The sequence below is a fragment of the Heloderma suspectum genome, chromosome 2 (assembly GCF_057233095.1).
Source record: "Heloderma suspectum isolate Gila_16-S chromosome 2, 16-S_ref, whole genome shotgun sequence".
Taxonomy (NCBI): domain Eukaryota; kingdom Metazoa; phylum Chordata; class Lepidosauria; order Squamata; family Helodermatidae; genus Heloderma; species Heloderma suspectum.
In genome coordinates, this window is record NC_139459.1 from 100,700,039 (window position 1) to 100,728,005 (window position 27,967).

Consider the following 27,967-nt stretch of genomic DNA (forward strand, 5'->3'; position numbering starts at 1 on the left):
CCACTAGACTACTGGCACTGATTGCCATAGACAATGAACCTCTGACCATGTACCAAGTGCCTTTCCCTCACCACTGAAGCTAGAGACCATGCCAAAAGAAAAAATCATGTCTAGGCCTGAAAGGGCAGGCAAGTCAGTGGAATGGAATGAGGTCAGCAGTTTATGATGCCTGCAGACAGTGGGCTGGTTTGCACGTCACGATAAGCCACCCTGAAAATAAGCCACAGTGAGTTTGATGCTTGATCGCTAACCCATGTTACTCCTGACAGATGATCAGGCGCTCTGTGGCTTGCCATGGCTTGTTTCCCCCTTAGTTCTCCCACCAACTCCCATCATGTATCCCATGGGCCTTTATGAGCAACCTCAGCAGCCTACTCTGCAGATGACCACAAATGTGTTCATTAGTGGAGTAGAGGGTTTTTTTGTAATATAAAAGTTCACACTCAGGGAGATTTGTGCATAGCTTATTTAACATTACTTTTTGTCACCTTTGGGGAGATTTGTGCAAATTCACTAAAGTGCCATAGTTACTGCAAATAAGCACTGTAGTTACTGCGAATTTGTGCAAATCTCCCCCAAAGTATGTTTTAAAGTTACATTTGTGCAAATCTCCCTGAAGGTGGTAAAAAAAACATTAAATTTGCTCAAACCTCCCCGAAGATGAAAAAAAAGATGTCACTGTCTAGGGAAGTGACAAAGTGGAGGAGTAAACTTGACAAGTGTCATTTCTTATCAATGTATCAGAGGAGGGGCGGATTGTAGGAGAAGAGGGAGGCAGCACTAGTGAGATTATGAGGAGCAACCAGATTTTTGCCACTCTTGCCAGGTGGCTCTGTAGCCCTTTCTGACAAGGCATGCATAAGCCACTCTGCCAGGTCCACTTGTCACAACAAGCCACTCTGAAAACAAGTCACCCTGAACAACCCAATAACAAGCCGTGGGTTCTCAGGTTGGCTTGTGGGTGGTTAACAAACCATGCTGAGGAAATTGCACCATGTTGGGACATCACAACAAGCCACCCCAAAGCAAACAAGGGTGACACGCCACCATGGGTTGTCATGTTGTGTGAACCAAGTAATAGTTTCTATATTGAAATCAGTTTAATCTTATTCTGTTCATCTCCTTCCTAATTACTGTATTGCTGGAGCAAGACTGCAGAAAGGCCTTGTCTGCTTTGAAGAACTGGACGATTGGTTGGTGTCCTTAGCTTCTTTGTTTAACCTTCTTACATTGTTGGCTGCCTGTTTTGTATTTATAACCAGATATGACAGCATGGCGTGTGTGTGTGTGTGTGAGACATTTACTCACATATATTTTGGGTCTGTAAATCTTACTAGCAGCACATGCTCCCCACTGTCCCTGGGATTAATGTCCCTGATTATAGTGGTGCATTATTCCTCCCACCAGCTGTCCCCGTCCCTCCCACCTATGCACAAGGAACTTTGGATCTGGTGGTTCTTGAGAGATCATGACACACATAGAAGCACAAATGTCTCTGCTTCTCAAAGTTCTAGTTTAACAGCACAAGCACATACACTCTCTAGAGAAAGGCTTGGGCCAGCAACTCACTGTTGAGAAGGTTGCTTCTTCTGTCCTCACACTGCTTCTGATTTGCTCCAGCATATATCACAAGAACTGAACAACAGGTACACAGATAGAGGCAGGATGAGGCAGTTGCCTCAGACAGCAGATGCTAGGAGGCAGCAGAAAGGTGTTCAGTAAGAGAACTGTGCCTTGCAGTCTACTCTGAGCCCCCTAAGTTAGCTTGCTGCCTTCAAATTCAGTGGAGAACATTGCCCCCTTATTAGTGTTGAAGACAAATTCATCTGCCAGTCTAGCCAGATGGGAGGGGGTGCCATCTTGTCCTTTGCCTCAGGCAGCAAAATGAGTTGGGCCAGCCCTGGATAGAGGGAAACAAGTTCTCATAAATATCCTCAAGCACAATCTAGAATGTATATCAATTTTTCCCTCATGGTAAGGGACTTGCAACCTGGGCCAGGCACCCACGGATCCCTGGGCCCTGGTAAAGTATACCCTTCCCATCCTCATGCTTGGGTCTCATCTTGGAGAGCTGGAATGGTGTAATGTGGGAAGATCTACACCACCATATTCCCCTTTCCAAAGTCCATCAAAAACACCTGTGTTGAACTAGCTAACAAAGACAGGATGTTAGGTGTTTGGTATACGAACAGGATTTAGCGGGTAGTTACATATAGTGCTGGTAATCGTAGTATTGCACAGAGCTAATTACCTCCTGATTTTGTAATCTTTGCTCATATTTAGTTTGCCCATTATTGTCTTTTGCAATATTTGTAACAAAATGGATTTGGCAGCGGTGTGTTGTAACCAAGTTACTGCATTTCATGCTTCCTTTAAAAAAGCAACACCATCAGCTTGTTATCCAGTGCTTGTTGCAACTGCGAAATACTTTACATTTTGCTCATGCTGATTAAAATATATTATTCCCAAGTCTCATTATGGGTATTTTCTTTCTCAGTCAGTTGATGGAATAAATTAAGTTTTATTCCAAGAGCTGACCTTTAATCAAATCTTCATAGATTATAAATGTTTGCATTGCTAGGGCATCATCCAACCAAAGTTAAGCACTTTGAAGTGGCAATTTGAATGGGAAAGTTAAGCATGTGCTTAACTTTCTTCCATTATAACCAATGAGACTCTAAAGTGCTTAATATCAGCTGCATTAGGGGCCCTGCTAATATTCTAGCAATATACAAGCTTTCTGAAGAATAGGTTAGTTAAAATAATAGCTTAAAATAAATATTGCAAGACCAGTAAGGAGAAATTAATGGACAGAACTGAGTGAGGTGCTGAAAAATTTCACTGAAATTTAAAGTTGGAAATTCAGAATTGTTATTAGTATTCTATTATGTTAAAATTAATTTTCTCGCAACACTTGACAGCACTCGAATAAAAATATATTTATAGTTAATGTATTTTTTTTTTCAGGGAGTGCACTATATAGATAATGAGATTTTAGGTGTAATGTACTGAAATGTTGATTTCAGTATTTAAATCCTGATAGTGAAATTGGCATTTGAATTTGATGGATACATGCACCCCTATTGTTTTGACCATCTCATCTTAGGTTTGACTCCAGGAAATAATTTAAGGCATTTGTGCTAGGGATGGGCGGATCACTTACCCCGTTCCGGGGGGGGTGTCTGCGGGGGGGTGATCCATCCCTCCCTCCGGAATCCATCCAGGCCAGCTCTGCTCTGTGGTGATCCTACGGAGCTGGCCGCTGGCTCCACAGCGCTGGCGATACAGCCGGCAGCCATTGCCGTGCCGTATTGCTGTGCTAAGTCTGGACGCAAATGGCATCCACTACGCCATTTGCGTCTCTGTTTTCATGCGATAGGCTACACAAATTATATTTGCGTAGCCTATCGCGTGAAAAAACAGGGACGCAATTGGCGTAGTGGACGCCATTTGCATACAGACTTAGCACAGCGATACGGGACAGCAAGGCCAGCCATATCGCCAGCACTGCGGAGCCGGGGGCCAGCTCTGCAGGATCACCACATGGAGGAGCCGGCCTGGACAGATTCCGGAGGGGCACGAAGGTGAGTGCTCCATTCCGCCACGGAGGTGAGTGCTCCATTCCACCACGGACCCCTTGGAATCCAGTCTCACTGGGGTCCGTGGTGGAATTCTCTGACATCCCTGGTAAATTTGTGCTGGTAAATTTCTTAGAGGAGGCCACCCTCTAGAGGCACATCTAACCATTAGTCCTGGCTCATACCAGGATCAAAGTTCTTTCTCAAGGTTGTTCAAAGCACAAAATATTTATGCAGAGGGTGCCATTCTTGGTGGATTTATTTTATTAAGAGTTTACGTGCTCCTACTGAAGTTTTTAGAATCCAGCATATAATCTTTCAAAGCGATTAGATGACAAAAAATTCCCTCACAGTCTAAGTGCATGTAAGCAAATGCCAGATTCAACAATCCTTAAATTCCTAGAATGCTAGGGAATCACCCCCACTCCCGAAAACAGCAAGCATAGGGATCCAAAGTACTAATGGGTCCACCTAAACTCTGCTTTCAGACTATGTCATGTGAGTTGGGGACAGCAGTTTTCTCAGATTAATGGAAGACATTGGGAACATTTTCCCTAAGCTTTATCACTATTCACAACGGGATTTTAGTTCCTGGCACAGCGGGGAGAGAAGAGATAAGCCTCCCCTCCCTGCATGCTGCCTTTCTGGCATGGATCATCTCCCTGCATACCTGCAATTAATAAAAGTAAAGAGGGAGACATAGCTAAAGATTACACATTAGGTGTAATATGTAGTTTAGCCACCATTTCACCAATTTGTAGACAAATAACATTAGGAAGGGAACTGGAACCCACATGCAATAGCTAGACCTCCCTCAATGTTTTCCCTTTCAACAATTGCCTTTCCCTGGAACCAATCTATGTGTTGTAGTTTCTTATCTTTCCCCAATCAATTAGTCAGATGCTAGTTTATGTAAACATGACCTCTTTATTGTGTTACATTAGCACAACGGTGCTCATTTAGCGTAACTGACAACAAAGCAGTCAGAACACAGAGCAACAGTCACTATTCCAAATGCATTTCTCATCCTGAAGGAATGGAATCAGAAGAACATAAAGACATGGCAAGATAATTTCAAGGTGCTTTCTTCAAAAATCAGATTTACACTTCTACAAAATGAGATTAGAGCACTGTTCACACCAGCATTGATTGCTGTGCATGTTGAAGAGAGAGGGCAACTGCTCCTCTCCATAAAGTTTAAATGAATCCAGCATCATAAACATTCCAGTAGCTTGCAAAATCTATTAGTGGCATGAACAAAACAGCTGATGTCCATATACGATGAGTTAATTTAAATACACACAAAGTTAAAATGACAGTGTTTTTAGTCTTGTTTTTTTCTTTCATTGACTTCAAGGCTAGACAAAATCTCTTGGCAACAACAAAAACTGGGTTAATACTGGTTAAGTGACCTTCCTTCGTAGTTGAAGCCCAGATATATGACAACAAAACTGCAGGGCACAGTATCAGTATTGCAGGTTCCTCCCAGAAAATAAAGTGAAGAAAAACTTACACTCTTATTCCAAGTAAGTTAGTGCTAGCATGAAAAAAGCTATAGCCTTCCAACTCTCTGGCCCGATTTGCACGTCATGGCTACCCAGGGTAAACCCTGGGTAGCCATGAATGAATGGGAGCAAGCTAGCTCTCAACCACCCACCAGCTCACCCCCGCTGAGTTAAACAGCTCTGTCCCTGGGTTCCTCATGATATTTGAACCCGGAATTGGATGCTGTTGGGAGAAGAACAGCGCAGACTTGTAACACATGGTTTGTTACAAGGCAGGGTTGTTCCTCCCCCAATGTTCTCCAATTCTGGGTTTGGATGTCATGATAAACGACCCAGAGATGGAGCATCCCTGGGTTATTCAACTCAGCAGGGCCAGGCAGGCAGGAGCCAGCATGCTCACGTGCTTCTACTCATTCCCAATAACATGTGGGTTGTTTTTGATGTGTGAACAGGATCTGTGTCCTCTTAATGTATACCTGAATTTTGTGGTCTTCATTAAGCAGATGCAATGCTGCTGAGTCATCACACCACCCCGCCTTCATTTCTATTGAGGATTTAGACTATTTTTTACAAAGCAGGAGTTCTACATTTTTGATGTAAACCAACAGGGTGGAGTACTTTAATTTTTTTGCTTTCTTCATTATAGCAAAAATGTACCAGCTCTATACTCTGAAAAAGCATTCAGTATAGGTAAATAAAGTGAAGCCCCTCTCCTTAGTTCACTAAGCCATCTGTTTGCAAATACTGCAGAACGTGGACACTAAGCCAAGGCAACATTTTAAAGTGCAAACTCTACTTGCCATGTGCCATTTAAATAACTGTACAAAGCACAGGCTATACTCAGTTTCATTAACATCTTCAAACAGAAGGTTAACAAGTGGCACAGTAAGATAAAGATAGATTTATGAATTTAAATCAATTCCATTTGTAATAAAAAGAAAGTGCTTGTTTCCACAAAGTGCACATTTAAACATTTTACTCGCAGTAAGCTGTATTTCCATAATCTACCTTCTTCCTCACTTTAGTCTAAATTTCATGCTGACACAGAACATAAGAAAGAAAAAGACACATCCAGTCTCAAACTTCCTAACAATGAAAATGGTGGAGAATGTGAGGCTTTTCATCAGGTACTTTTCCTAAGTGGCTGACCCCATTCGCAGTTTAGGGACAGATCCTTGACTAAGTCAATGTGACGTCCTTTATTACAGCTTGTGACCAACCTAAGCTTGTGTGTGTGTGTGTGTTCTGCTTTGCCTATACAATTATGAACAATACTGAGGACCCTCACCTTTTTCTACTGAGAATCTTCCAGAGCATCACTGCACAATAGTAGTTACCCTGAAAGTGTACTACAAAAATTTGAAAACCTGTAAGGATCAATTGAAGGCACACATCCTCTGTCCAAGCCTGATACATTTGCACCGGCCAGTCTGTGGATGCAGGGCAATAACAATACTTGTAACATTAGCGTTTACAGAGTACTTTTTCAAAGTACTTCACATACATTATTGCAATAAAACAGCTAGGTCAGTGCCATTATCCCCGTATTACTGGGAGCGGGGGGCAGCGACGCAGGGGAGGACTGAGGCTAAGAAACACTGTTTTGTCTAAAGCCACCTATAGTGAGTTCATGGCTGAAAAAAACTTTGAACTAAGACCCTGCATCGCATTCCTCATGTCCTCATCCACTATGCCACATCAGCAATTAAGTGACAGTACTTTTTCAATGCACTTTAGATTGACAAGAAGGGATGCCAATGAAGGTGAAAGCAGCAAGAGATGCTTCTTTCTCCTAAACTGAGAGAGGGAGACTATTTTGTCTTAAGGGCACAATCCTAGGGGTTGTACCCTAGGTACTTGTAAGCTCCCGAACTTGGAGGCTTACGAGTACCCTAGGCAGAGAGTGAGCACGCTGCAATTGAGCTAGATGGGTGATTTTGCCTGTCTAGCGGAGGCTTCAGGGAGGGGAAGGGAAGGAGGCTGGGGTGGCAATAGGCAATTGAAAAAGGCTTAAGCCAGCTTCCCTGGTCTCCTCCCCTCCCCGCTCCCAGGAAAGCCTCCTTTCCCATCTCCATGCTCTGTTTACCAAGCGCAGAGAGGCATCCTGCATGGTTCTCTCCATGCCAGCTATGATGGGGAGGGGGAGGGGGAGGGAGTGCAGTTTCCCTGCTCTGAGCTTGGAGCCCTGTTTTCAAGCACAGAGCCAGGAAACCTAGGGGACATAGGATTGCTCCCTAAATGAGTTCCTACCATTCCTGATTCATTTCCCATGGGTACATTCTCACTCCCAATGGTCAAGAATTTTATAATTCCAGAGATAAGTTATTTATTATCTATTTACAGCATTTTACTCCACTCTTCAGCCAAAAACAGCTCCTGAAGCTACTTGCAAAGATTACTATTAAGACAGTTCCAGGTTCTGAAGAATATGGCTAATTCTGGTGCTTGCAAATCCTCCATGCAATTTCCTTTCATAAGCCAGGCTGTTGACAGTGACACACAGCCACCACCTGACTGAATACTTCCTGGGGGCATGTTTAGATGAGTGTGTGGGACTCTGGGAGAACAAGGTGCTTCTTGACATTGTATCTGGTCTGTTATTTTACCTTTCCTGGCAAGTTCTAATATTTGAGGGTAGGTTTGCAATTAGTACAGCTTTTGTGTAGATCAAAATGGCAAACCTGTTACAAAATATTATTCTTTGTTTGTTTATTTAATAATATTTATGAATTGTTCACATTAAATAAATGTCTAAGCAGTGCACAATGACAACAAAGGTCTTCATACAGAAGACAAGATTGCCTTCCTGGGAATGCCTGTTGGAAAAGGTATAGTTCCAGGAAGAGCTGAAAACACAGACGGGTTGGCCTCTGCCTAATTTGCAGTGGTAGGGAGTTCATCTAAACCAGGGGTGGACAACACATGGCCCATGTGCCACATGCACCTGCTGCCACCCTGTGTCACCCCCACTTCCCCCTGTCCCCCCAAAAAACTGGGTAAAAAAAGGGAAACATTGGCAGACGAACCACTATGGAGGTTTACTAAAGACAAATTTAGCTTCCTTTCAAGCTTATTTATTTATTTATTTATTTATGCATGCATGCATGCATGCATGCATGCCACTGCTGCAGCAACAGTGCAGTCTGGGCTGGGCAGAATTGACCCTCAGAGTGGCTGAAGTTGCCCATCCCTGATCTAAACACTCACTTAAAAAATGTTTCCAACATCTGTTGTTGGAAAAGTAGCATACAATACTTGAGGTTTAGGCAGGGATCTGTACTTTCATTCTAAAATAAATACAGTGGTCCACACAACTATATATTCACAGCTTTATATGGATGACAAGTGGATCTCCTTCTCTTGCCATCCAATAAAACGTGATCCTTCCCTTGAAAAGAACTATGGGCCTTATCAGAATGAACTGTCAAGTGTAAATTGAATCATTTAGTGCACTGTATATTTTCTAAAGCATTGCTCATATAGCTAAATTAGATGTTGCTTGCAAATGCAGCCATCATCATCCCGAGACTCTTGAAACTGGGAAAAACTATTTCCAGAGGGTCAATTGGAATCAGAGATGCAGCAGGCTAAACCTTTTCCCCACCTGCTGTTTCCAAGCTGCAAATCTCCCCCTCTCCAGCAGCTTTCCTCCCTGAGTGGATTTGAATGCAAGAAAATATACATTGAAATGCCCATGGGAAGAAAAATCATCATAGGGGGAATTATTCGGAAAGGGGAAATAAAAGGTGGCAAAAGGATTAAGCATTAGGATGATGCAGGGGAACATTTGTAATGCAGTGCTGCATTACCCTCTCAGACAGTTTACAGCTCAATACCATTCTCTTTTAAGGCAACCAGTCGAAGTGTACCATTGCTGAAGCAGTTGTACACTTGTTCGCAATTGTTTTACTCTCTGAAAATCATATGAAATTGGTCTCAGGCTATGCAGTGTGCATTCGCACTGTGGTTAGCAGAAACAGCCCAAGACATTTTGGTGGCTGAGGCAAAAACCTCAGATGATTCCCCCATGGTGGCAAAGCTGTACTTAATAAACTATATAATTGACCATTTGCTGCCTTAGAACGGTACAGCAAAATATGTGGCCTGAGGCAAGCTGCCTCACCCTGTCTCATGTTATGACCAGCCTTGGTCTGTTGCCCTAGAACAGAACGAAACAGGCACTGAGATCTGCAGCAATTTGGAAATTGGGCTGCATGTGCACGTGTCCTGCTGCAAATGTTTGTCCAAACAAGATCTATGGAAATACTCATATTCACAAATATCCTGCAGTGCATATAAGAAAGAAATAGGACAGCAGAATGTGATCTTATTGTTGGCCTTTGAACCTTCCTTAAAAATGCTTTTCAGGGGAGGAATGAAACAGATGTTACAAAAATACAAGGAATGGTTACAAACCGGGATGCCTGAACAAAACTGGGATAAGCTTGTACCTATGCTCAATTCTCCCTGGCCTGTCTCCCTTTTATCCACCCCTGCCTAATTATGCTGGAGTAGTTTCTGTTGTCCTCAGGTGTAAAACTAATGGGTTTAGGTTTTGTTATCAATTATGTTTTGCTTTGCTTCAGCAATATTTATAAATTGTGACCAGGCTCCAAAGATGTTTTGTGTACACACCAGGGCTTTTCCAGCTCCCTTTATTCCACAGCCCCTCATGCCCCATAAAAAGTAACATATGGGGAGTGGGGAGCTCTATGGTGTGGCATGTGATGTCCATGGGGAGAGGGATGCAGATGGGTGGGGGAAATCTGCCACACCCACACACCCAGTACAAAAGTGCTTTGGATCTCAATCAATGAGATCCTCAGTATATTCATGAAGAAGGTCCCCAACATGTTGTGGGGTAAACATTTAACATTAGGGCTCTTATTAATATACCTCAAGAGGGCAAATGCATACTAGGAATCTATCAATTCTTCTTTATATCTGTGTGGAAGTGCTCATTCCACAGTCAAGTTTGTTCTTACTTTAGAGATTATGGTCTCTTGTACAAGGAGGATACATTTTGGGCACAATTTTGTATTTGTGTATCTGATGAGATTTACAATGTTTTTTGTGCAAATTTGAAACATACTAAACAAAGTGAGCATGGCATCACAACAAGGCACCGCATTTTCACCCACTTCTTCCAAGCTATAGAGTTACCAGCAGAGCAATTTGCAGAAAGGGGATCTAATTTTATACAGAACTTGAAAATGGAACCACCAGTTTGCCAGCCACATAAACTTCTTCAATATTCCTGTCGTCACCTGAAATCACAAAGATGAAAGAGATGATTACCCTTTAAGGAATGCATCCCGTACCACTGTTTATCTTGATATCTATATTTTCCTAAGGCATGAGCACACTGTTCTCTACAATTGAATTAGGCATAGATTCACATGCCTACAAGGACTCAGAACACCCGCCCCTCGCTTTCCCTGACCAGGGATGGTGGGGGCAGGTGAAGCCAGGTCTGGGTTCAACCAGTGCCTCAAAGACAGGCTCCTCAAGATGCTAAGTCCCAAGCTGGCTTTACCTGCCACTTGCCTTCCCTGAGTGGGGAAGGTGAGCAGCAGCCTACATGCTCTCAGACGGCACCTTCAGGAGCAATTTCTGAGGCACCAACTCTGTGTGAAAGAAATTCCAGGTTTCTGAGAGACACAGAGAAAGACAAAGAAAGGGAGTCAGATGAAGACTGGAAGGAAGCAGCTTTGGGCACTCAGTACCCCTTTCTGGGTATCTAATGTGGGACGGTGGGTCTACTCCTGCTAAGAGTGTTGTGTTGCTTGCCTCCATGTTCGCTTTACTTGTCTATTTGACAAGGAATCAAATATCACAAAAACACTCTAACTCTCCAGTGATCTCTCCTCCAGAAGGAAACCCAACCCAGGCAGAGCTCTCCTAGAATTTCTCACTATTCAAAGAAATGAGGAGCAACCTGCACTTACTTATTTTGCTCCGGCTATGCCGATTGGTTTTCGCAGAGGAAGAAACTGTGGTTACAATGCCATAGGGTTTGTTCCAGTAAGGAAAGTAGGTGGGGACAGTTATGTATGGCGCAATGAGATAACTTTTGGGACTCCAGCTAAACATTTCATCAGCTATCATCACTATGGCCCAAACTACATGTGCAGCAGCCAAACCATGTCTTCAAATATGGGTCTGCCTCAGTCATATCTAAAGTGGGGCATGGGGTACAACGGAAAGCACCTCTGAGTTTATCCTGCAGTCCATCTCCCAATGTCCTTCGTGCCCTCAACCCCCATAGCTACATCCCATATCAGAAGTGAGACTAGGTAGGACAAAAGCCCCTGCATCACATATCATTGCAGCATACCCACAGTGGAAGACACAGGTTTGCTGCCATCACATGTAGTTCGAACCTAAGACTCGGGCAGTTCACATATAACATTTTTACTCCATTCAAGCAGTCCTGAGCTTTCCCAGGTATGCTCTTGCACAGAGCAACGCAGCAGCAGTTCTCACAATGGCAGACACAGTCATAGAAATTGGAGCTGCCTATAACTTAATCCTCAGGACAGAACATTATGTTTCTTGATGCAAGGGTGTTCACAGGGAATGCTGGGACTGTTTGAATGGAGAAAAAGTATTCTGTGTGGACAGTCCATGCGTGTGAATATATATAACATTATAATAATTCTAGTAAAATGTATGAATCCCTTTCATTGCTGTTTAGCTCATACTTCAATCCTGCTTTTCCTGCCCAGTCATCTACATAGTATGTACAGAAGCTTTCTAGTCCCTTGAACAGATATAAAAAGCTGTACAATAACTACCCATTTGGGACAAGACACTGACAGCACTTCACTCTGTGTAGACTAAAAAACTGAAATATTTTAGAAAACATCTTGGCCCTAATCCAGATATAATCCATGCAGAAAGATTGCATCCAACTAGAAACAAGTGGGAATATTTAATCTGTGTGAAATAGTACCAGACAGTGCACGAAGACAGCACTCCTTTCTGCTTCAAGAGATGAATGGCAATATGTACATTCAAACACACTATGCCAGGGCAGGAGGAATGCGTAAGAACATTTGAAACTGCACATGCATCTGTCCCTGCAGAGTTGCAACAGTAGCCACATGCATAAGTCAGTTTTCCCACATGCAGTGCCATCTAGTGCCAGCCTACATGTGAGCAAGCAGGTCTTTGGATCTACCTATGTTGCTCACAGTTACCAATGCAAGTTTGCACATGCAGAACATCAACTCCACACATGCAGTCACTTTGTCATGTAGACAAACTGATACTGGATGGGGATGCTGGATGGGCCTCTTTCAAGTAAAGCATTGTAAGACAGTGGCTGGATTTGCACAACACACTACCCAACTCAGTGGTTGAGTGTGGGCTGTTATTGAACTATAGGTTGTTTGTTGAGCCGTGGGTTAGTGTGTTGTCCAAACCAGGGACATTTTCCACAGGGTGGCTTGTTTACCATGCAGTATGACTTATATTTTTTGAACAAGCCACCTTGAGAACTCATGGTTTGTTGTTGGGTTGTTCAGCGTGGTTAACAAGCCACACTGCATGGTTAACAAGCCACCCTGTGGAAAATGTCCTGGTTCAGACAACACAATAACCCATGGTTCAACAAATAACCCATTGTTTAACAACAACCCACACTCAACTACTGAGTGTGGGTTGGCGTGTTGTGTGAACGCAGCCAATATTTTGTTTCCTTATGAACAGACATTTTTGAATGTATTAGAATAGATTCACTGTGCAATCCTATACATGTCTACTCAGAATTTAGCCCAAGTAAGTTTACTGGTACTTACTCATTAAGATTTCAACCTTAATGAGGTAATAATCCACTACTTAGTAAAGTTTACAAATTTTAACCATATAAAAATAAATAAAAGCATACATATTGAAAGGAAATAACAAAAGCAAAGGGAGTGCCTTAATGCTTGTAGCAAGTAGATGAAAATATCTATATAGGAAGAACTGGTACATACCGAGATACAGGAATTTATGGATAATATCCTAAAAATGTGGGAGAAAAAGCAAATATTCAAAATGTAGTTCCTCCTCCTTAATAAAATCAGTCAATAAAACACTAATAGTAGTCTATAAAACCAAACAAATGTAGCATTTTAAAAAGCAAATTACAAATCCAAGACAGCTATTGACTTTAAAGGGAATCTAAATTATCAGTATTTTAAAATGTTGAAATGTTACAATAAATGATCATCTGTTGTAAACACTTTTAGTACATATTATTTCCCATTTCATATTCTATTTTTTCTCACATTGCCATATTATCCTGTTTCTTCCTTTCCAATGCAGTCTTTTAATTTTCAACATGCAGACCACCATCCAAATCAATGGGCCCCCTCCCTTGGTGAGTCTACCTTCTCACTGTCGTTGTCATTAGCTGCTCCTGCTGCTCATCCTCTTTCTCCTCTTTGCTACCACTTGCTCGCTTGACAGGTAGAGAGCCAGTGAGCAAGTGGGCAGGGGCATCTACTGCTCCTCCTTCTCACCACCAGAGCGAGAGGCAGGTGAACAAGCAGGTTGCAATGGTGAGGAGGAGAAGCAACTCCAAGGGGCTCTTGTCAGTGGGCCCCTGCTGGGGTGTGGATGCACAGCAGGTCCCAACCATGCTACCCTTGACACCGGCTCTGGTAGGAATCTTCAAGGGCCATTTAATTTATCCACATTTAACATCTCCTGGAATAAAGGAAATCGTCTTTCTCATCATTCCCATGGGCTAGAAACCTAACCAACAACTCAAGGCTGTCATTGTTTATCTTGCTTATTTCTGTGGTGAGTAATAGCAGTCTTGAATAAGGGCTGCCAGGCATTCTACAGGGTCTTTAGATAGATGTAGCAACCAGCAAGTCATGTAGTCCAACCTACTGGACTAAAGCACGTTCCTCCATTCATGAGCAACATATTTTCATGATATAATATTTGATTACCTCAGAAGTATCAGAAGCAAACACGTCGAAAGGGCTGTCTGAAGCTTTTGTGTTGATAAGCAGTGCATCAAATTCTTTGCCTTCCTCAAAGTTTCCAATCACAGTATCTAGTCCTAGAGCTATGAAAAAAAGTCAAATCATAAATCACCTTTTTTCTCTTCCACACAATCAAATTCTATACAACTTCTGTATCAACAAGTTGCATGTAGGACAGCTTGCAGTGGAAATAAAACGTCCAACAGGTTTCTTGTTGTTGTTGGGGTGTACAGATTTGAGTGAGAAGCTAGACCTTGATTTAACAGTCTAGTGCTGTGACTTGGGAAGTACACTCCCTAGCAGCTTTAGGGAAAATTAACGGAAGCTGATTCTGCTTCATGCCCATCTGGGATCTAAGTCCCTAGACCAGGGGTGAGCAACTTGTGGCCCTGCAGATGTTTTGGCCTGCAATTCCCATGATTCCTAGCCAACATCACCAACGGTGAGGGATTGTGGGAGGTGAAGGCCAAAACATCTGCAGGGCCACAAGTTGCCCATACCTGCCCTAGACTATCCAGCAGCAGACTCCATACTACATCTCTAGATTCTTTTATGTTATTCCCAGAACTTTGAGCTCTAGGCAAAAGAGCCCCATATTCTGCATGTTTGATACAGTCAACAAGGAAAGGAAAAACAGTAGTGCCTTTGGTATTTACTCTCAAGGAATCTGCTCTAAGATGCTGCTGTTCTCTGTTGTTTCCATTATTAACCACCTGAGCTAACAGTGCCTCAACCAAGACTGGGCCCTTGCACTACAGTGAAGAGTGACAAGTCTTCAGTTTATGTAGACAGTGGAAGAAGAGGAAGTTAACATCCACTGCTGGGGCAAGCCATGCTGTTCCTCTCAGGCTCTTAAATAACTTCTTGCTAGCTTCTGACTCCAGAATAGGTGAACCTCCCTCACAAAAAGAGGTGGTGTTGACATGGCTGCCAACACCACCTCTCCTGAGATCAGGTTCTTGTGTGATGATGAGAAGAAGCAGCTGAGCTTTACTGAGGGTTTACATACTGAAAATAAGGAGGAGGAGGGTCCAGAGGTTCACAGTAACTGACAATGCCAACCCACAATGCTGGCCCTGTGAAAACTACCTGAACACTTTACACATTAAAAAGCGCTGCTTAAGCAGTAAAAGAAAACCCTGTCACTTTTTGCTGTGGCAGACAAACACTGGATGGCTGAAGGAAGGCCAGGTCCTAAAGAAAGTCCGTAATAATCTTTGCTATAGCCTGCTTCCTATTGAGAGGGGAACGTCATCCAGCATGGAATGGCACCAGAAACTACTTTGTGGGGGAAAGCCACAAAGAGTCTTGTGCCACTGTAAAGGCTAACACATTTATTATAGAATCAGCTTTCATGGACTATAGTCCATTTCACCAGATGCATGAAATGTTATCGAGAGTTTCAGGTATAATATACACAGTACACATGGTGGGAAGGGGGTTAAGAGTGAGATCAGAAGGAAATTAAATGCAGAAAGTACTGGCAGTGACAATTGCTTTTGCTGCAACAGACTAATATGGATACCTGTCTGGAAACTGGAGGAAAAGGAAACTGAATTGATTCTAGATTTATGATGGAAAATATTGCAGAATTAAAAGTCAATGGGAATTATATGAAGAGTTTGATGTTTATTCAATTGACTTTAGAAAAATCCTACTGAACACAAATTCTGCATTTAGCTCTGCCCAATATGTAATGGTACATAATGGTTTAAAACATAAGACTCAGGACAGTCTCTTCTTCACAATGGCCGGGTATATACTATGGGCTCCTTCAAGCCGGGCTTTTATCCTGCGATTGAGATTGCTCCTTCACAGAAGTTTGTGGGCTCTTTACATGACGCAGTGACCCTGCACTAAATGCCCTTTGTTCCATTTTTAAATAGATCGCAGATAATGAGCTATCCAATTACCCCGTTGTGTTCCGCTTCAGTTTCCTCCGTGAAAAGAGTTAAAGTGGGAAGAAGAGGAGCGAAGTCAATGAAAGATACTGGAAGACTCAGATACGGGGAGAAGAAGGGGGGAGGGGGAGAAGGAAGCACGTGTAAAGGGAGTCAGTTGCAATCCTGCATTTAAAACAGAAGCAGAAAGCTCCATTTTAACTTCAGAGTTTTAGGCTGGTATAGAAATGCCCTATATAGACTTAACATCAGCTTTGGTTTTATACCAGTTTAACTGCCATGGCCTCCTCCCAAGTATGCTGGGAACTGTCATTTTGCAAAGGTAATGAGAAGTCTCTAACAGAGTGTGAAGGTCAGCGGGGCTCGCTGCCTCTTACCAAATGCCTGACGAGTCACTTATGGCATCACTGGTTTTCCCTGCACATGCTGAGCCTCCCGTGCCAATGCAAAGGGCATGGAGAGAGCACCAAGGATGGCAACAGTTTAAACAGAGGGCATTGCCAGCCATTGCATGCCTGCAGCTGGCCCCATCAACCAAAATGAGCATCACTTGAGGTGGGGCATGGGTGGCAGGGAAAGGGAGAAAAGTGGGGAGGATAAAAGGAAGACAGGAAAGCAAGGAAGGTGGTGGCTGTGGGAAGAGGGAGATTGCCTGTAAGCAAGGACAGCAGAGGAGGCAAGACAGACAGAATGAAAGGCAAGGAAGGGGAAGGAAAGAGGAAGGAACCTGGGAAAGACAAAGAAAAGGAATACTGGCAGGGGGTTTCCAAATGGGGTGAAGAGTTAATGCACAGTCCATTTAGGACCACTCTCGCTGCTCCCTTGGGGGAAAGAGAGGCTTTCCAACCTCCTGTCATTAACCCTACTGGACTGAACGACCTTGTGGCTCAGCTGTTGGGCGGTGGAGAAGGTGGAGGCATGAGCAGGACTGCATATTAGAGGCAAAGCAGCAAGGGGAATTGTCTGAGAAGACGTGAGCAATGATGGGCTTAGCGCAGAGCCCTTCTTCAGCTAGCACTGAGGATGAGGACTGTTTTCCAGAGAGGAGAAGATCCATTCTTTGAATGTCAGAGACTGTTTTGTTATTGTTTATGGAGAGCTAATCCCTTTGGTGGTATAGTTTTACGGGGACTACCACTGAATATAACTAGGGCAGTCCTCATCAATAAAAGCTATCTTAACACTCACTGACTGTTGCCATTCTGATGGAGCCAATGGATCAAGGGGTGGGGTCTTCCTCAAGACCCACTAATACAGAGAATGGGCCAAACTAACACACTCTGATAACCCACGGTCTGCAGTACGGGTTATTTAACCCATTGTGGGTTATTGTGTCATCTGGTGGTCATCATGGGTTATTTTGGTCACCTACAGAGTTGTGCTGCAAGAGCATCCTGACTCCTGCCATTCTACTCATGGGCATTCTCTCTGTAGTGGAAACAGCATACACGGAATATTTCAGTAGTGTCTATGGGGTGAAATGCGCAACTGGGAACACATTAAAGTGTCTACGCCAGCAATGTCATGCGAAGAAATGCGCAATTGCACTTTAGCGGAAAAGTAATATATTGCTTTAACTAAATGACCTTTATTCATTTTTAAATAGATCGGAGATAATGAGCTATCAAATTACCCCACTTATGTTCCGCTTGAGTTCCTTCTGTGAAAAAGGAAAAGCCGCAAGAAGAGGAGCGAGATCAATGAAAGATAATGGAAGACTCAGCTATGGGGGAGAAGGAGGGGAGGGGGCAAAGTGAGCACGTGTAAAGGGAGTCAGTTGCATTTAAAACAGAAGCAGAAAGCCCCCTTTTAAATGCAGGATTTTAGGCTGGTGTAGAGATGCTCTTGCTCACCTAGCTCTATAAATAGCTTGGAAATATTTGGAATATATGAATAAAGGGAAGTGAGTTACTATTAGTTGTTTATAAGCTTAAGAGATAATTCCATCGATCAGTGATTGGAGTAAGTCACTTTGTCTTTTCTTTCTGATTCACCACCAACAAATGTAGCATCTTGCCAGTACATTCTATTGGAAAACCCACAGGAAGCTGCTGGATATGAAATTCCACAGAAAGCAGCTCTTGAGACTTTAGGCCAGGGGTGCAGAACCTCAGGTCTGGGGGCTGAATCTGACCCTCTGGGATTCCCCAGAAGGTCATGCCCTCTGGCCCCATCCCCTTTCCCCCAACCACCAACTATGTGGTGGTTTCCTGGCTTTTGTGCAGTTTTTTCCCCCATTATAAAAGGTTGAAGTGCCTCTCCTAAAGCTGAGTTACCGATTGTAGGAACTTTAAGCTAAAATAGGCTGGTATTTTTGCATTTTGGCCCTGTCTATTTTGCCCCACCCACCACTGAAATGTGGCCCCTGAGAGCTTCTCCAAAATGGAATGTGGACCTTGGACTGAAAGAAGTTCTGCCCCGTTGCTCTAGGCTGTGACATGATTTTATTTTAGTTTGTGTGAGGAGGCTCCCTTTATATTTACATGTATTGTATAACCATTGACCTCTGGCTTCCAAAAGTACTGTGTGCACAACACAGTCAATGCAAGAATTGAGTGTTCAATATTGCAAGTGTATCTGTTTTTTTAAAATATTGGCTCTTTTGTGAGATGTCTGGTCTTGTTTTCCTTTTTTTTTTTTTTTCCAGTTTTGATCTGAATAAATGTCATTTATTATACCCAAGCATCAATGCAACTGCACATAATTATTTTATTATTATTTTAAATGTTGCATTGATTAGCAGTAGCATTTCAGCCACAGAAAATAAAATAGAACAATGGGAGATACATGTTTTAGAAATGGTAACAATGCTATCTTCATAATATTGAAAGTTATTAAGGCTGCAATCATATACATACTTACCTGGGAATAAGTCCCATTGAATTCAGTGGAACTTACTTCTGAGTAAACATGTATAGGATTGCACTGTAACTCAATAAATGATTGTGTCTCTTGGCATAGCTTCCTACCTAAGGTGTCTTTGGTGCAGTTTCCATATTAAACACAAGAGGGTAATAGGAGATCAAGAGTCTTGTCTGTCAGAAGAATCCGAGAAAGCAGAAGAGACCCAAACTAGCAGTTTATACAGAGATGCTTTGTAACATTACCTCAAGTGCCTTTTTTTAACCAGGAAAACAAGCTTAGAGGAGAGGGGGTTAGGGTTACAGACAAGGGAGAGAGAAGGTGTTAAACCGTTTCCACCACAGTTTCCCCTTCTCCAAATCACAGCCACCCCAGCACCTTATTCCTCACAGAACACACAGCTCTGGAACCCTGTGGAGAAAAAGCCTCTTGGAAGAGCAATTTGGGGCAAGGAAACAGTGGATGGTGAAACAGTTAAGCTCTCTATCCCTTACTGCTGCTTCTCCAGTCTTATTCACCCCTCCAGAAGTGGGCTGAAAAGGGCTGCTCCAATAATACTATATGTATCTGCATGTAACATCTAGTTTGGCCCTGAGACACCACTTTGGATTTTGTATTCTGTAGTGATGTTGAGATGAGCAAATACTACAAACTTTAACGTAACTACACGCTGAATCAGGGGAAAAATAACAGAAGCGCTGTCTGGAAATAAAAGCAGAAAAGTATGCACATTTTAAAAATTACATTTTTCCTAAAACAGACATTGTCACAAAAACAACTCACACATGTTGAAGTCCTCTCTCCAAAATGGAAAATTCATTCAGAGCTAAAGTCAAATATCAAATATGAAATTCAGATTTTGAGATCTTCAGTTATTAGGGAAATGTCATCATTTAAGAATATGAGAGAAAATATGTCCTGCATTTGTTTAAGTTCTGACTTTGTACCAGCGGTTCCTTGACAAAATTATCCTAAACTTTGCTGCATTTTCTATGACACAGATTTGTTTTTGTTTTGTTTTTAAAGGTGGGGGGAGAGCTTCATTACCTTGGCTCCCTCCAAGAGTTGCTAGTTGGAAAACGTCCTTCAGAGTTAAGGCAGTTTCAAGCTCTTTATTAATGATAAGAGTGTTAGATACCATAATCGCCTTTCTGATTGCATCAAGCATGGAAGCTGAATAGCCACCAGCAACATCTATAATAAAACAGAATATTAAAAATCAGCCTGCAAGCAATGTACCCTGGGTGAAAAGGTGAGTTTCATTCAACATGGCAGGTCAGTACGCCGGCTGAATATTATGACATAGATATGTTATGGATCAGGCTTCTACTAAGGAGCTCCTCCCTGGCAACTGCAGTATCTCCTGTACGGTATCCTCCTAGCTAGAAAATAATGCCCATGCTGCAGGTTATTCTGCCTTAGGGTGCATGAGCATGCCTGAATGTCAGCTGCATTGTCAGGCCTGCATGCCTATCTGAAAGCACTTGGATGCATCAGAAACTTCTACCTAGCTCTGGGTTTGCTGGTCATTTCCAAAGGTGTCCTTTATAGATGCCTTTGGGCCTACACCATGATGGAAAGACGTGCCTGCCAACAAGGCTCTGTCTTCTCTCCCAAACTCCAGGGTAACACTATTGATCCGTTACTCCAGCTAATAAGGTGAATGCCTAGAAGGAAGCTTTCACAAAGATTTCCCAACCCAAGAATTGTCACTACTTCCCCCAGTGCTACATTCAACCCCTTTCCAGTCCTGGAAACCTGAAAGCTTTATATGGCTTGCAGCCCTTGTACCTGAAGTACCACTACCTGTTCCCACATGAACCTGCCCAGTTCTTAAGATCATCATCTGAAGTCCTTCTCAGGGTGCCCCTTAGGTAGGTGGTAAAGGTTCTGGGGAAAGAGCTGTGCTAGCTGTGATGCCCCATTAATTGAATGCTCTGCCCAGGTAATAAATGCCTAGACAGAGAATTTACTGAGGACCTTTTATTTACTCAGACTTTTATAAATCTTTAATCCTGATGATGATGCTATCTGCTGGTTTTATTATTTGTATTCTGTTCTGCTGTTGTTCCATATTTTTAAGATTGTTTTATTATTTATTTTGGGTTGCAAGGCACTTTGGAAATTTAAATTAATTGAAAGGCAGGGTAAAAATGTTTTAAATAAATTGAACCATCTGTCTCATGCCTTCTACAGGGCTCAGAATACTGTTCCTCTACTCTAGGGCCATCTTGAATCAGGGATCTTTATCTTCTTCCAGAACACCAACCCAATGGACACACTTCACCCAAAGAAACAGGATAACAATCTTACTCATTTTCTGTATTTAATGCATTATCTAATGTTACTGAGACTCCATTATATATTAAAGCTAATAGGTAATAATATTAAAGCCTTTCTTCATTCCCCTCCCTCTTCCAGATGCACCCCATTTCCACAGTTATAATTGACAATGATTGATTTATCAGCTGTGTTCCGCTAACCTCTCTAGTCATTATCCCACAGAAATTCCCATCCTCATCAGTTGAGCCACTACAGGTGAGTTGAAAGGGAAGGATATTATTCTGATAGTAATCTTCTCTACAGAGAGATGCTCTATTGTTCCAGTCTATCATAAGCTTTAAATGTTTTAAAATCTCTATTGAATAAGAAAAAATATGGAGGACTGTGGCTTTCTTGGTAGCAGATATAGTGATAGTATAGATATAGTGATTGGTCTTAAACCATTATTTAAAATAAGCAATTGAGCAGTAAACTACTAACCTGTGCCAAGGCCAAGCTTCACATTGTGCTTCAGAACCTTTTTAGCATTTAAAAGACCGCTATGCAATCTGGATTGGAAGTGGGGAAAAGAAAAAGACACCAACTTTACAATTAAGGAAGAGGGTGTTGAGACAGATGCATTGTCACATTTTGCCATTAAAAGCCATTCATAAAGTGTAAGCCAAAAGTGAAACCTATAAGCAAAGGATAGAAAGAAGTATTATCAATGAGGAGCTCAGCCTCACTGTCATTTTAAGCAGCTCCCAATGCCTTGACCCTAGAAATGTCCACATGGCCTGAGAAAGGTACGTCTAGTAAAAGCTTGGACATCCAGGGCAATAAAGCACCTGCACATAAGCTCTCCTCTTCTGATGTACACGGTTGCGCTCCTGTGTAATCAGCACTGCACCTTTGGAATTATGGAAAGGTCTTTCTCCTGCCCAGTTCCTAACCCGATCAAATCATTCAAGGCACACTACTAATTGGCAATCCAATACCATAAAGAGGTTCTGGATGGCCATTGTGGTTCTCTCCACAATGACAGAGCATTGCCACCACCGATAAAAACAAATCTCCTCTCATTTGCATTTGTTAAGATGGTCCTACGCCCAGGATTTCCACATGGACCTCCTCCTTTGCACACACACTACTCATGGCAACCCAACTATTACCCTAGATACCCCCTTTTCCTTCTTTTGTTCTTAAAGGAAAGCCCCTTCCCTAAACCAAGGTCTTAAAAATTATTCTTTTTCTCAGCCCTCTACCTGTAGCTAGCTTTGTTCCCTCCTCCTTTCCTTCAGTTTCCCTTCCCCACATTTGTTGTTTTGCTCTTAGTCTACTCAGGGCTCCAAGGGAGTCTAGGTGTGCCTCCGAGCTACTATGTTTTGGATACGTTACTTATTTTTAAAGCTTTTCCCTCCTTGGCTCAGCAAGGCCACTGTGGAAAGCCCAGCTTTACCTTTGCATTCAGCAAATGTCCTCTGCCATCCCAATTCAATACTGTCAGCAAGCAGGCATGGTGTCAGACTGCAGCTCTCTTTGTAGCTTTAAAAGCAATATTCACTATATCAGCAAGTAAACTCTGTCAAATAGCTTTTCCAGCATAATTTTCATGTCTTGAATTGATTGTAAAAGGCATAGGAGCAGGGCTGGTTAAAAAGATGGTGCCTTTAGGACACTTGGGATTCATTCCAGTGATGGGAACACCTGGTGATAGACTGCTTCGAGCCCGCCCAAAAGGGTCAGTGCAAATGTCCATTTTCCCGGTGAAGAGGTTGGTCCTGTGCTTACTTCATTTTAAAATTATCTAAGCCTTCCAGCTATCCATAGTGAAATGTGGGCAGCTTTAAAATATAGGTATGAAAGACATGACTATCTGAAACACAGCTCTAGATCATTTAACTCATTTACATATAGTAAATCACACTATTTTACTTACGATATGTTTGAATTAGGGCAATGTGCAATGGCAGTGCCTCTCAGATTAAAAACCTCCAGCTCTTCATCAGAAAGATAGCAGCCATGAGCCATTATGGTCTAAAGATAAAAACAGTGTAATTTACTTCTTGTTCTTGTGAATTACAACCCTTCTTTTCAAGTTAGATTTTATCTCAGATGCTGATTTGAGGATCTCTTGTGAAAATTCAGCAGGACAGGTGCAGAAAAGGGCAACCAAAATGATCAAGGGGCTGGAATAACTCCCCTGTGAGGAAAGGATTGGGGCTTAGAAAAGGTTTAGAAAAAAGGGAAGGGGAAACACGATAGAGGTACATAAAATTATGCATGGCGTGATGTTTTTCTCCCTCTCTCATAATACTAGAAGCTGGGGTCATCCCTTGAAGTTGAATGGTTGGAGGTTCAGGACAAATAAAAGGAAGCACTTCTTCACACAGCACATAGTTAAGCTATGGAATTCACAACCACAACATGTAGTGATGGCCACCAAAATGGATGACTTTAAAAGGGGACTAGACAAGTTCACTGAGGATAGCTATCAGTGGCTACTAGTCCTGGCAGCTAAATACTACTTCCAGTACTAGAGGCAGTATGCCTCAGTATGCCAGTTCCTGGGGAACATGAGCAGGAGAGTGCTACTGTACTGATGTCCTGCTTGTGGACTTCCCATAGGCATCTGTGCAAACAGACTGCTGGGCGAGACAGGCCTTTGGTCTGATCCAGCATGACTCTTATTTTCTTGTGTTAAAATCACTGATAGGATTAGGATTATTTGCACTCTAGCATGACATTGCTCCAACCTGTTTATAAGACTTCTCGGTCCTAAAGGACTGTTCCTTTTTGAACTGCAAAATAAACCCCATGTATACACAGGTATGTTATGTGCCTAAAGGCCATCCATGTGTGTTGCATGTGCAGTTCTTACCTTTCCTGTTTCTTTTTTTGACCTCTTAGAGCACAATCCTATGGGTTGTGCCCTCAATGATCATAAGCCCCTGAACTCGGTGGCTTATGATCATCCTATGCAGGGCAGATTATCTCCTTCTCAGCCGCCTTCTCTCCTGTTCTGCAGAGCTCCAGCTACAAGGGCAAATCTAGCAAAAATACAGGGCGAGAGGAGCATGGAGGCAATGATCACCTCTGCGTTCCTCTCGCCCTGTATTTTTGGTAGACGGGCAATTTTGCCCATCTAGCTGGGGCTCTGCAGAGTGGGAGAGAAGGTGGCTGGGGCAGCCAGAGGATTCTTTGTAAGCTGGCTGGCCTGGTCTCCTCCCTGCCCCACCCACATAATTGCCCCTTTTCCTCCTTTCTGAGCTTACATTTGTGAGCTCATAGACACAGCCAGCGCAGTTCTCTCCATGCTGAGGGGGTGGGGGCAGGGAGCTCGGACTTGTGGGTCTGAGGTCGGAGCACTGTCTCCAGCCTCAGATCCAGGAATCTGAAAAATCCTATCCCCCACTACCCCCCAGACACTGTCCGGTGCCCTTAAGACTGCTCCCTTAGATGTCTAGGGTAAGCTGTCATATATCCTTGGTACATTATCAAAATAACTAAATACAAATGAAAAGTAATAATTCTGAAACTATGTTTTATAGTGGTTTTTAAATGCTTTCTTAAAGAAAGGGTATTCCTTACAACAGAAAGGAATGTTTGCTTCTCAGATAATCAAAGAACATCTTCCCAGCTATATATGAAAAACCAGCATAGCAGAGCACTGACATATGCAAACCTGGGAACTGTTGGTAGTAAACCTTCATCACTAATGACTTTATTTAGAAGCATAGCGCTTAGATTTGAATCTCATTAACTTAATTAATGCTGTATACACAAGCTGCTAATTGACACTAATTCAGCTAATAAAATGCTAAGCAAATCTGAAAATCCAAAGGGAGATTTTCAAAGGCAAACTAGTCAGATTCCCCTAAGATTTTCAGTGGCACTTGAAAATGTCTTGCATGTCTTTGGAAAAAACTCCCTTACAAGAATAAAAGAGTTTATAATGTATGCCTCAAAGTCAGGTTTGTAAAACTGCATTCACTAATGAGGTCATAATTAATTTCAGAGTGCTTCCAGTGGTGGAGGGAAATCACAAGAAAACTGCCTGAAAATCGTGGAGATTAACAGTGAAATTAATTCAAATGTACATGTGCGTGCATGCACACACACGATATATATAGATATAGATATATATATGTATCCTCCATTTTTAGTGTAATGGGAATTTGCTTACTACTTTAGAAGTACCATAACAATATCTGAAAACTGGGATGGGATGGAATTTTAAAACAAAGTGGCTTTGACATAATGGAACAGGCCAAGGTCTCAAGAGAAAAAAACAGATTGGCAGCTGTCCTAATGAAGACAAGCAGATATTAATCATTCCAATATATTAAAAGGTAGATACATAGAAATTTATAATACATCATCAGAAATATTAAAATGAATTATATAACATATTTAAAATGAACTATGCATAAGCCACTCAAAGAACTACATGCATTATGATTTGAGTGTTAAATAATTTCTTAATTCAAACGTAAGTTATGGGAAAAGTTGTTTATGTCTTCATATGTTTGTGTGAGTAGTTTTAGAAGCATTTTACTCCTACAAGTTTCAAGAGACCCTTACTATTTTTATCAGGTTAGAACAACGGCGGTCAACCTAGTACCCTCCAAATGCTTTGGACTACAACTCCCATAAGCCCCAGTCAGCACGGCCCATGGTCAGGGATTATGGCAGTTGTAGTCTAAAACATCTGGAGAAGACCAGGTTGCCTACGGCTTGGTTAGAATATAGGTTTGGATGCCAGGACATGATGTGAAGGCACATGATGCAATCACTTTACTGAAGCTAGGCAGGCCTGGATTTGATCAGTGCCTGGCTGGGACACTGCCCAGACACCACTTTGATTATGCCTATTTTGTTAATTACCAGTTTGAGCACCAACATTTTATTTTATCTCAGCAGTACTTTTCACCTCTTGGAAAAAAGCATAAGATTTACTCATACATACTCCTGATCGATAAATCTCTGTGTTTATCATACCTTGTTTGTAAGAAGCTTGTTTTTATCATACAACTCTGTATAATTTTTATATGAAGGAAATATTTCTTCTACTAGTTTGATTTCCTCTTCACTCTCACTTATGTGGCTCTATAATGGAAGGGAAAGAAAATGGTCAGCATTTCAATGTGTGCTTGCTTGCTTATTTATTTATGAAATTTATTACATGATTTTCATTATAAAAGCAGGATTGTTCAGTTGAAACAACAGCAGCAGCAGGAAGAAACCCCCAGTCCTAACAACTGTGTAATGGCTTCAGTACAACAAAGCCCATCAGAGTTGCCTGGGCTGTCCACTCTTTTTGAAATTCTAGAATCTCATATCCATTTGTTCATTCATTCATTTTTTACATTTCTATACTGCCCCATAGCCAAAGCTCTCTGCACAGTTCACAAACATTAAAAACCATTAAAATACATTATACAAAGTATGCCCAGAGTCTGTACGAATGATGTAAGGTAAGCAGGCCAGAGCTCTTCTGACTCAAAGGGTCAGAGATTATGATCTACAAGCTTTAAGTTCTGCAGCAGATAGAACTTGTTCTGCTCTGTTTTTGGATGCAAATCTGAGTTATGGGCTGGTAGAAGCGAAATATCTCTCAATCCTTAACATTCCCAAATATTGGTGTGTACTTACCTTAGCAAGATTTAAAATGTCTTACCGCCTGCTCTGTTACAAGGGAGGTTTCAGAAAACTAGCCTTTTAGATCATCTATGCCCAAGTGGAAGGAATGAAATCGAATCAGTTATTCATGTTTTACTTTGCTGCTCCTTTTATATAGAGATTAGAGAGAAATTACTGTCTGATACTAGATCAGATATAACTGTACTTCTCTACGGTTTTAGGACAACAGAGGATAGGGATACAATCGAGGCTTTTGCTAAGTTCTTCTTGAATGCTATGAGAATAAGATCTCTTCAGAACTGATTTTACTGTATATTTTCCAAATGTGTTTGTAAACTCTTTGTATTTGTGTATGTTCAAAGTCTGGTCAGTGACTCTAATAAAGATGATGATGATGATTATACAAAGTGTAAAACCATTTACATAAAAACATATAAACAGATAGCATACACACAGACAACATCTATCTTAAAAATCATTCTTTTAAACAATCAACCAAAGACAATCCAGGACCTGACTATATCAGCTATTTAATAGGAAGGAGGAGCTGGTAGGACTGAATCCAACCGTGCCTTCCCTCCTCTATAGTTGATCAGCAGGATTTCAGCATTTTAAAGAGCGGCATGAAGGTTGCCTAATATTATGTACCAACAGGTATGGTCAGAGGAAGCGGTGAAGGTGGTAGAAGGGCACATAATGAAACATGCATGACCAGGCTGGCTTCCAAGCAGTTTGTTTCAGCTGCCTAGTTCTGATCTGACCCTGAGGAAACAGGGACCTGAAGAGGCAAGCAGGGTCAGTGGGAAGATGTCTTCTTGTGGCTGAATCTTGTGGACAGAAAGAAAACATCTGGTGTTCATGAGTAATGCCTTATATAGAAAAAGTGCTAAAATGTTAATTACATGGGTAGGATGTAGTGAGTTGTGATTTAAAGGACATGCTTACTTCTGCTTGCTTAGCAACTTTGTGTATTCTCAGAAAAATGTTATAATGAAGGGGAGGATCTCTGCTGTACAGGAGAAGATGAAGTCAGGGAGGATAGGTCTGCTACAAAGATGCCCACTGCTCATTACAAAGAAGAATGGAAGTACCACCAAACAGTTTCTCTTGAAGTGACTGGGTTCATTTTTTTTTTCATTTGTTGTGTTTGCAAGTGCACACATCCACACTTGCGAAGGACAGGAAAAAGACCAAACCAATTTTCACGATAAATACTACAGCTGTGAGTAAAT

The 27,967-nt window shown here is 42.0% G+C and overlaps 1 protein-coding gene across 2 annotated transcripts in view; it reads right to left on the minus strand.

Moving 5' to 3' along the window:
- GDA (guanine deaminase) overlaps positions 1-27,967 on the minus strand; it is a 77,155-nt gene that overhangs the window by 10,314 nt on the left and 38,874 nt on the right. The window contains exons 8-14 of one of the 2 annotated variants that reach the window (XM_084834303.1): positions 26,094-26,201; positions 23,032-23,129; positions 21,594-21,661; positions 19,878-20,024; positions 14,032-14,150; positions 13,066-13,093; positions 10,247-10,350 (exon numbers count right to left, since the gene is read on the minus strand). In XM_084834303.1, coding sequence (XP_084690429.1) covers positions 10,280-10,350; positions 13,066-13,093; positions 14,032-14,150; positions 19,878-20,024; positions 21,594-21,661; positions 23,032-23,129; positions 26,094-26,201 — 639 coding nt within the window. In that variant the 3' untranslated portion in view covers positions 10,247-10,279. Of the gene's footprint in view, positions 1-4,926; positions 10,351-13,065; positions 13,094-14,031; positions 14,151-19,877; positions 20,025-21,593; positions 21,662-23,031; positions 23,130-26,093; positions 26,202-27,967 lie in introns of those variants that run through there. The other variant, XM_084834302.1, reaches the window with a different exon arrangement.